The sequence below is a fragment of the Limulus polyphemus genome, unplaced genomic scaffold (genome assembly GCF_000517525.1).
Source record: "Limulus polyphemus unplaced genomic scaffold, Limulus_polyphemus-2.1.2 Scaffold2085, whole genome shotgun sequence".
NCBI lineage: Eukaryota > Metazoa > Arthropoda > Merostomata > Xiphosura > Limulidae > Limulus > Limulus polyphemus.
The window spans coordinates 171,769-183,138 of NW_013667695.1; the positions used below are offsets into that span (position 1 = coordinate 171,769).

The window sequence follows — 11,370 nt, forward strand, 5'->3', positions numbered from 1 at the left end:
AAAATATATTTATGTTCTTTTTCAAAGAAAACGCATTTATTAAAAACATTTCTTTTTGTCAAGAAAACAAAACTTATTTCAACAACTAATATGTCTGTCTCAATTCGAAACAGTTCACTGTTGTTCTTGTTTTGTTTTTTTTTTTTAACCGCGGATGAGCGGCTCATAGAACAGCTCTGAGTTATTGTTGTTGTTATTTTCGAGTACAAACTTTTAGGTCATAGCTCCGTCATCTCTTGACCGATTTGAGATCTAATTACAGTTTTGGACTCAGGAGGTCAAACCCTTCCGAATGATATATTTGACCACGCCAAAGGTCTCATAGATTAATTTATTATAATCCTTCCTAAAAGAATTTCAATTTTAGGATAGACTGGTAGAGGTCCTGATGAGTATTATAATCAAATCGGGTATACGCGCGCCCTACGTTTAGTATTGCTGGCGCACAAAAATACAGATAAGGGAAGCAAAGGTCTCATAAATTCATTTACTCTAATCCTGCCGAAACGAATTTCAAGTGCAGCGGCTATTGAGGATTCCCTCTTGTTTCATCGCGATCACGGTTTTTGTAAAGCGTGTAATACTTTTTCAATAAAAAACGATGACATTGACAAAATTACTTTTCCTGTTGTATTGAACAAGCTTAACTTTACTTGGTTAGGTAAAGCACCAAAGTCCATTAAATATATTAGTGCAATCTAAGCAAACCACTTCTTATCTCCTGAAGTCTATTCTTTTTTACAAAGCTGTTTTCACACCATATGTTTTTAAAAGACGCATTAGATACATTACAACCACATTTGCATAGTTCCACCATTTAGTTATATTTATACTTAAAAAATTATTGTTCTAGAATATCTACAACTGTATAAATCTTGCAGGTCACGAGTGACCTATTGGTTGATAACTATCGGGCTGCAGATCGCAAGATTCAGAATTCACGATGAGTTGCAACTGAACGAGCTCTCCACTTTCAGATGTGGATAAGTTATATTATAAGTCATAGTCAATCCCGCTACTCGGTTCAAAGAGCCAAAACCATTGTGGCGGTGGGTGCTTTTAGATGGCTGCCTTCCCACTGGTTATCAGTTTAAAATTAGAAACAGCTATACATGAATCCTGAGGTCGCTGACTTGGCCGTTTAGCTCACAGGAATATGTAAATATTACGACACAGCGTTTTCCGATTGGTCACTTACTGCACAACAACATTTGAATGTTACAGCGCAACGTGTCAGGATTGGTCATTAGCTACACAAGTATTTCTGAATTCTATAGACACGACATTATTAAACTATTACATTTGTTTATCTTTATCGTTTCTAAAATTACTGGTTATCTCGCTAATCACAAAACTAAAGTATCTACAACTTTCCATCTTCACAGCTTAGATAATTTTAGAAAATCAACACTTGAAAGTTTCATTTTTTAGTAGTGTATGTAGCATGTTGGAGGAGTTCACTGCGTAAACCTCCTTCTGTTAATGAGTCAGTGATTGAAAAGCAAATTACTTTTCTATCAGGCGATCCAGGAGTAAATCTCACGATATTTTGGAGCTTCGGTCTAACCTGTAATTCATTTTACCGAAATAATGATTGATATAAAAACCAGTTTATTATAAAGAATGGTGTATCGTCTTCTAACTGATGATAAATACTTTAATATGAAACCAGAGAAGACCAATGGTCCCAGAAGTTCTTTCTTCTTTATATAGTTTTGTTATTAATAATTGCAATTTAAAATGTATTCGATTGTTTACAAAGGAAATTCATTTTAGAAATGAACACTGAACGTACAAGTTTATCATGCAAAATAACATTTGTTCATTTACACGATCCTATGTTTAATGGTTTCAACCGTAATATTAATAACTGCAATTTAAAATTTAATTGATGGCTTATAAAGGAAACTCGTTTTGGAAACGAAGACTGAACGTACACGTTTATCATGCAAAATAACATTTGTTAATTTACACGATCCTATGTTTGAATGGTTTCAACTGTAATAACGTTTATTTTAGGTTGAAGTCTTACAAATTCATTATTGTAACTAAAACTCTAAGGCTTAAATGTGGATGTAAAATTATGTTTTCCTCCACGGCAATGCAACACTATGTTGCATCAGAAAAAGCTATAAACGTCATGAAATTTAAATACCGTTGCGATTCTCCCAAATCGAGATATTTATTCAGGAAATACGTTTCGAATACTCGGGCAAGCTACACAAGAACTATCTGTGCTCACAGTCCCTAATTTTCAAATGATAAACAATATAGAGGGAAGGCTGTTAGTCAACTATAAAACAAAATCATCGTACGCATAGAAGTGTTACGTTACTTCCTGTAGATATTGAGTTTAGTATAACTGTCATGTTATCATTGAATAAATAAATAAAACTGATAGAGACAGATACGTGGAGATTGTAATTATACATTTTAAAAGTAAAGCGAATCTTAAAAATAATCTAATTTAGTTAAATGTTCACCGCAACGGATGCGTTTCTTCTTCTTCTTGTTTTTGCACTTAATTGAAGTTAATCAGTTTTAACGTCGTGGTTGTTACTGGTAATTGAAATTAATCAGTTTTAACGCCGTGGTTGTTACTGGTAATTAAAATTAATCAGTTTTAACGTCGTGGTTGTTACTGGTAATTGAAGTTAATCAGTTTTAACGTCGTGGTTGTTACTGGTAATTGAAGTTAATCAGTTTTAACGTCGTGGTTATTACTGGTAATTGAAGTTAATCAGTTTTAACGTCGTGGTTGTTACTGGTAATTAAATTAATCAGTTTTAACGTCGTGGTTGTTACTGGTAATTGAAGTTAATCAGTTTTAACGTCGTGGTTATTACTGGTAATTGAAATTAATCAGTTTTAACGTCGTGATTATTACTGGTAATTGAAGTTAATCAGTTTTAACGCCGTGGTTGTTACTGGTAATTGAAATTAATCAGTTTTAACGTTGTGGTATTACTCTTCTTTATGGTCCTGAATTGTGAAGCCTGAATTATAAAAACTGTCTTCTATGGATAAAAGCATCACGTACGGTATGCGCTTATTCACGTGCAGTCTCAGCCTTTCCACACTGTTCTATATTAATGTTATTGTCTACATTGATGGAGTAGTTATTGAGTAAATGCCAGAGTAGTAACAGAGAAGGTAGAGTACAATCGGACAAACATGTACAAATTGTTATTCTGGTCTGTATAAGTTGTTTTGAGCATTTGTTTGTCAAAACACACATACTCTTCTGTTTTGTATAAAAGGGGGTGCTTTTGGTATAATATTTTCCAAAACAGATTAACGCTTTGTTCAGACAATTTCTATGTACTTGGTGCAGAGTCATGCCTCATCACGTGCCAGAAGTTATAGGGTGTCAAATTGCTCGACTGTCCACAAATGGTATGAAGCAAACGGATATTGCTAGAACAGTAGGGTACCCCCAGTGTACTTTATCCAGAATCCTGACACGTCATCGGACAACAGGAAACATTATTCCATGAAAGTCTGCTTGTAGATGCCGAAAAACTAGTGCCCGAGCTGACCGTATTTTAATTAGGTTAACATGTTATGGTTGAAAGAAGTCTTGCAACACCTTACGACAGGAATGGCATGAACACATTCATTCCAAGGTATACAGAAGAACAGTGAATAGGAGACTGGCCAAACAAGGTTATTTTGCAGGAAGAGCTAGCTGAAAATCGATATTAACCAGAATTTACCGTCGTCACCTTGTTACTTGGATAAGACAGCATGCCAACTTACAGTTAGGACACTGGCGACATGTCATATTTTCAGACTAGTCCTGTTTCCGGCTTGTTAAAGCTGATGGTAAGAATCTTGTTCGTCGTTTGCCTAAAGACCAGATGAGGGAAGGCTGGCTTTCCAAAGGGGAACACACAGGAGGTGGTGCAGTATATGTTTGGGCAATTGTTCATCATGTTAGAAAAAGTGCTCTTCATATCTTCCAGGAAAACGTCAATGGCGACTCCTACAGGCATCACATGGACACGCGATTTCTGCCATATGCTAGAGCAAGGTTTGGCAATAACTTTGTATTCCAGGATGACAATGCTACTTCCCACAATGCAGATATTGTAAAGGTTTATCTCGACCAGGAAGACGTTACAAGATTGCCATGGCCAGCAAAGTCTCCAAAGTGTAATCCCATTGAGAGCTGTTGAGCAGAACTGAGCCGGAAAATTGACAACCACGACCCTAAAGCAGTTACTATAGCTGAGCTGCAGCGCCTTCTAGTGACAAATTGGGAGGAAACCACGGTGGATTGCATCAATAAACTCATCGACAGCATGCCAAGTCGCCTTGCAGAGGTTATTAGAATACGAAGAGACCGACCAAGTACTGAATGTTTAATATGAACTGATATAAGGTTACAGACACTATTTATAAATATTTGATGTTATATTTTGTCATTATTTATGTTTTGGTAAGGTTTTGTTTTAATAGGTTAAATGCTGAATTACACATCTTTCAACAGATATCTGATAAAATTGTTTGTTGTTCTGATAAATCGTTCGAGGTGTCCATAGAACCTGTCTCATTATACAACTTATATATACACATGTTTAATATAAGATGCATTTCTTAGTTTGACAACACTAAGTGCATTTGTATTCCATCTTAATAATAATGATCTTATTTGTTACAAAATATGCAAACATTTTGGCCAAGACTGTAAATGTTTTATCATATGAAAAAAAAAATAGTGAAAACTATGACGAAAGATTAATAATGAAATATTTTCTAGATTTTTAACTACATGATTATTATTGTTGTTATTATTATTTGCCAACTTCACTATTCGATTAGAGTAGCCCAAGAGTTGGCGGTCGGTGCTGTTGACTATTTCCCTTCCCTCTAGTTTATAAATTCAAAATTAAGGACGGCTAGCGTAGTTAGCCCTTGTGTAGTTTTGCATTATTATCTAAACTCCGAAGTAATCTCAAGAAACACTTCACTATGTCAACGTTTAAAATTACGATGACGATTACTGCTAACAACTACTTACTTCCAACAAATTACTTAGTTATCACTTACAAATACCTGCTTAATCAAAACTACTTGAGTGAATTTTTCACATTAGCGTATTTGCGTAGCCATTCTGTAGCCGATCCCAATCATCTCTTCGGTATAGAGACAAGCAAAATGTGCATATTCGGTGACTTTTTTTTGGGGAGGGGGCGTGCATAAGCGCATTACATATGATAGACATTATTACCCGATCCCACGAAACGGAGCCTTTTCTTTTATCATGTTTTTTTAAGAACTAGAAGGTCGACATGCACTTCTAAGTTAGTCTAAGCAAACAGCAAACCACGTTTAGCATTGTTAAAAAACGTAAAAAGGTTCTAGCTTAGAGGTATTCCTTCTTCAGTGCGTTTTCCACATGAGCGTAGCTACACTGTGACCGACCTCAGTTGTTTAGTTAGGACTGGGTCATCTGACTGATTAGTGGGATTTGACCATCGTTCTTATAATGTACTGTCAAAAAAACGTATAACGTTTTTTAACTTAGAGATTTTTTTGTCCTACTGAAAATCATTTCCTAGCTACGCCAGTGACTTTCCATCTTTTTCTAGTAGCTACAGTTACAGGAGTATCTGATTTGTGATATACAAGGAGACGTATTATCAAGAAATAAGTTAACTATGCCAACTGATTTACTTGTGTATGGTTGTCACTATGAATAGTGGTATCGTATCTAATTGTGTATCTAATCTAGTGTGTGTGTGTGTGTGTATATATATATAATTCTGTTTTAGAAAATGCTAGTGTGTGTATACATATATATATATATGTTTTAGAAAATGCTAGTGTGTTTATATAGATATATATATATATAATTAAAATCCTAGTGTATATATACACACACATATATATATAATTATGTTTTAGAAAATGCTAGTGTGTGTATACATATATATATATATGTTTTAGAAAATGCTAGTGTGTTTATATAGATATATATATATATAATTAAAATCCTAGTGTATATATACACACACATATATATATAATTGTGTTTTAGAAAATGCTAGTATATATATATATATGTATGTATAATTGTTTTAGATGACTTAAATTGTTAGTAATTAAAGAATAAAAAATGTTTCCATTACTGTAACTATCGACACAAAAACGTCACGCGTACTAGATGCACTTGAATCGGACCTTGTATGCGTAAGCTAATGCATGCGCAGAAATGAGCCACGAGGTGGCGGTTCTAGTTTTCTACAATGTACGCATGCTCGGCAGGAAGTCTATCGTCACCATGGCGTCAGTAGCAGCCGAAATGCACGGGTATCGATTTTCGATTTTCCGTTATGGCTTCCTCAGCTCGTGACAGTGGGAACTTGAAAAGAGCTATTATTTGGTGAAACAAAAAATAATAATAATAAGCTAAGATTCTTATACAGATTTTGTCGTGATAGCAAGTTTTTTTTTTGTTTTATTTTTACAAGATAGATGATATAAACATATTCCCAACATTAGAAGGCTTAATTATTAACACAAAATGTGTCTCAGTTCTAAAAACGAAACAAATTTACAAAATATGTAAATATATCTATATAATTTACCTACAATAACTTTTAAATCGCAGTAAGATATTGACAAAAGCACGATTTGTATACTAAGTATATGGGTAAACAAACGTACTGTAAGTAGGTGTAAGTGAGAACTTAATAAGTAGCTATAAGCAAGTAGAAAGTTATAAGTTGTAAGTCATTATAATTTTCAAATCTAGCACTCTGAAAAGCTTGTTTGTACTTTTTCGCGTAAACCTAGACAAGGGTTATCTGCGCTAGCAGTATCTAGCTTTGAAATGATTGACTACAGGGAAGGCAGCTAGTCAACAGTACTCACAGGCCAACTCATGGGATACTTTTATCGACTAGTGATATTTGACAGTCACTCTTATAATGCACCCACTGGTTCACAGTGTGAAACTCGACTTCCTAATTCATATAATTAAATCTGAATGTAAGTAACTAAAACGACGTATAAGTTTACATAATCTAGGTAAGTTAACGTAAAAAGAAATTAAATAGGACTTTATTATTTGGATGTAATTCGAGTACGTTAAAATACGAAGAAAATAACACGCCTTTTTTGTTTAAGTGTCTCAAAGGAGTCATGAATGCAATACGACAAGAAGTTACTACTTGAAATAACCATATTAATGTACAGTACGTGGTATATTTTCAGAACGCGTAATATTTTGGAGAGTTTTTCAAAAACAACCAACCAGAGTATGTTAAAAGAATAGTTTGTTTGTTTGCTTTCGAATATTCGCGCAAACCTACTCAAGAACTATCTGCGCTAGCCGTCCATAATTGTGAACTGAGAAGCTAGAGGGATGCCAGCTATTCAACAGTAGCCACCGCCAACTCTTGAGCTACTCTTGTCTGACCGAATAGTGGGGTTTGACCGTTACCCTTATAACACACTGAAACGGAAGCTGCTATTTTTTTTTTCGGTAACGATACGTGAATGATGACCACAGATTCATAGTTTGGTATACTAATCACTGAGCCATATTTGCCCCTAAATGAACAAAAGAAAAAAATTAAAATGACTTCACTATTTAGATTAAGCTACCAAAAAGAAATAATACGTCTTAATCTTTAATAACTTGTGTTAAGTAAAAATATCGGGAAAATAAATAGAACTTATTAGTCAAATAATAGTGTAAGTTAAACAAACGATAAAATAAATAGAAAAAAAATAACTCACTTCATCTGTTTGACGATCGTGCTTTTTCCGGATTCACCAGCACCTACAAGACATAAGAAAATCCTTGAGTTATTTGTATGTTATATATAAAACACCAACGTATTAGGTCAATGAAATTTTTCCCACGGGATATTTTTCGATCCGATCTTCATTCTTTATACCATAAATAACAGAAGTTGTGGGTGAATAATGATAGTAATTAAATAATTCCTTAAACTCACGGAAATGTATTTTCTTCGGATACAGATAAATCTTGTTACACAATACCTGTGTAAGCCAGTGTTAAAATCAGAACTATACTGATATATTTGGAATATGTAAACCAAAAATTCGACTGCCAATCTCTTAAAAACAATAAAACAACATTCATGATACACCCGCATTTAAATTAGCAAAATTACGTCTATTGTTTGAAGCCACTATGAAAAGACAAACGCTTTTTTTGTGTGTGTATGAATATATATTTCCATATACGTGTAGATTCAGCAGAAAGTTAAACCTACCTAGGAGTAACAACTTAATGTCCTTCGCCGCTTGTAAGCCATCTTCTTTCAGGTTCTTCTCAATCTGTTTGCTTCTGTTTAGAGCAGCCTTATCCTCCGTACTCATAGCACAACCCATAGCGGCGGCAGTGACTCGACGGTCGGCTTCACCTCACACCATCAAGCTCAATCTGCTTCCTTGCTAGTTGCGCTTTACCTCACCACTGACGTATTTGAATTACTAAACACCCCAGAACCACGACAGATTACGGTATTCTATGGTTTACTCTCCAACTTTGAATTCTCGCGTTCGATCTGCCTTACTAAACGTTAAAAGGCTTGTATTCTTAGAAAATACGAAATCCACTAAGAAGTGGTGATGAGAAGTAATGGAGAAGAGCAATGCCCAATCAGGAAGAAGCATGGCAAACTCAGTTTACTGTTTCCATAGCCCCGCATCACGGAGTCTAGCAGGGTAGTGACGTCATCATACCGTGTGCTATCGTACATTTTAGGCAAAAATTAGTTGTAAATGGTTGTCTTCACGAGATCTCTTTGTTTGATTGTTGTAGGGCCAGGCGTAGATTAGTGGTTAACATGCTGGACTTTGAATTCGAGGGTCCTTGGATCGCGTCCCGTTGCCACACATTAGAACTGTGAGTGCTTTATAAAAATAACGATCAACACCCACCGGCGGTGGATGCTGATAACGAGCTGTTTTTCAGTGGACTATCTGTGATATATCCAGTACACCGCGAGGATGAAACCCCGAATTTTAGCTCTATAATCTCTGTTGCCATCGGGGGGCTTCGCTAGATCAGTTATATTAAAGAAGCACTTATCGATTAAATTACGTGGTTATCTTTAGACTAGAGTCACGAACACATATACACACACACCTAAGCCATCATACGACTCTTTCGGAGATATCTAAGCTAACAGACACAAAGTAAGGTGATAAACGAGGCCAAACAAATACAGCGGTAAGCATTGGGCATCATTGTCGCCATCCTGTACGTTACACAGCCTTTCATGATTTAACTATTAGTTTGAATTGCTCAAATCTGACACGAATTACTTTGTAAAGGTACGTATAGAGCATATAGAAAGTGGTGTTATATATAAACACTACTATCACAAAGCTAGGATGCCATAATTTCAATGCATGTTCATTCATTGTATAATAGTTTAAGCATTTGATCAAAATACTTTTCATTTTCAAATTAGTGTTCTCTTCCGAAACACTACAGGTTCCCTTACGTGTATGACGACGAAACAGTTATCCGAGTGATCTTTGTTCACCACGTGTGTCGTAACTTGTTTTGTTGCTCGTAAATTAAATGTTTGTGCTTCAGAGCTGGCGCTAGTCAACAAGTTTAGCTATAAAATGAAATAAGTCACGTCACTGTAAGGCCTCTTGAAAAGCACGAAACCTATCATAGTAAGTACGGTAATAAAATGTTTCAATTAGCGACCTGGAAGATACAAAGGTTAGAATATAAAATGTTTTAAATAGATACTCGAACATAGTAAGGACACTACATAAAATGTTTTACATAGATATCCGAACAGGGTAAGGAATATAAAATGTTTTAAATAGATACTCGTACATAGTAAGGACAGTACATAAATTGTTTTAAATAGATACTCGAACGTAGTTTTCACTACATATCTTAAACATAGCGAGGACAGTAAGTAAAATCTCTTAATTAGTGACCTGATAGATAATGATGTCAGTACATAAACGTTTTAAATAGACTCTTCGAACATATAGAGGGCAATGTGTAAAATGTTTTAAATAGTACATACAATGTTTTGAACAGATATCTTGAACACACTGAGGACAATAAGTAAAATGGCTCATTTAGCGACCTCGAACATAGAGAGGACAATGCTTAAAATGTTTTAAATATCTACTTGGAACAAAATAGAATTCAAGAGCAAAAAGTATTACAACTTTTTATTTTATCTTGGCTACAGTGCGAAAACATCTGCATAGCGTTAAAGAGAAAAATAAGTAAACTTGAATCGTATTTTTAGTTTCAATTTGTAAGTTCATTCTTATTGTATGCTATAAAATATTATTGTAAGACTTACATCACAGCTCATGTGAGTGACTTATGTCCATGTATAGCTTGTCACCTGAAGAAGTGTGATTTATGCAAAATATTCTGTTTTGACTTGGGAAAGAACTCATGAACAAAAATGGACCTTTATCGCCATCTGTGGTGTGAATTCTAAACTAAAGCTCTGAATAAAAATAAAACGAAAAACATCTCTTAACAAGAGAAAGAAAATAAATAGATGGACGGCACGAGAATATCAAGAAAGCTTAACAAAAATTAGGTTAACTGAAGCAGAGGGAAAACAAATGACACCGTCAAACGAAGCTTCTGAAGAAACAAAGCGAAAATGATAAATTAATGCTGAAAGATATGCAAACGGGTTCCGGCACCCCTATGCCATCCTCATGCGTTATATATAGTTATAGCTAGTTATATATAGTTAACAGACAAAACTATGTTGTAATGTCCAAGGACATTGAGAGCCATCATGGCCCCCTTACTTTTATAAAATAGGATTAAGTGGGATTTAAATAAAATAATATCTCGGCCCCTCGACGGTCCCCGGGCAACAAGATCCCTCTAATCGGGCCTAGTAATGACAGCTCTAGTGTTTGTATATATTATAGGCTTAACAGGCAATACTATCTTGCAATGACAGTTCTAGTATTTGTACATATTATAAACTGAACAAGAAACACTTATTTGTAATGGCGATTCTAATTTTTGGACATATTATAAACTGAACAACACTATTTTGTAATGGCGATTCTAATGTTTGTACATATTGTAACCTAATCTACAACACTATGTTATAATGACAGTTTTAGTAAGGTAACAGGCAACACTATGTTGTAATGGCGATACTAATATTTTTACATATTATAGGCTTAACAGGTAACACCATGTCACAATAGCAGCTCACTAGGTCATGATTTGTTAACTACATAAATATTCCTTATGAACCCTCGTTAAAATACTTTTCATTTTTCCATTATTTTTCTCTTTTTTAATTCCATTACCCCTAAATTTGTAAAATCATTTGTTTAAGACGCAAACATATTTGCAAAATTTGA

General features: G+C 34.7%; 1 protein-coding gene across 1 annotated transcript in view; it reads right to left on the minus strand.

Annotated features, from left to right (window-relative positions):
* Nucleotides 1–9,881, minus strand: part of LOC106465881 (guanine nucleotide-binding protein G(o) subunit alpha) — a 68,017-nt gene extending 58,136 nt beyond the window's left edge. The window contains exons 1-2 of the mRNA XM_013926121.2: nucleotides 8,253–9,881; nucleotides 7,750–7,792 (exon numbers count right to left, since the gene is read on the minus strand). Coding sequence (XP_013781575.1) covers nucleotides 7,750–7,792; nucleotides 8,253–8,370 — 161 coding nt within the window. The 5' untranslated portion in view covers nucleotides 8,371–9,881. The remainder of the gene's footprint in view (nucleotides 1–7,749; nucleotides 7,793–8,252) is intronic.
* Between the last annotated feature and the right edge of the window lie 1,489 nt (nucleotides 9,882–11,370).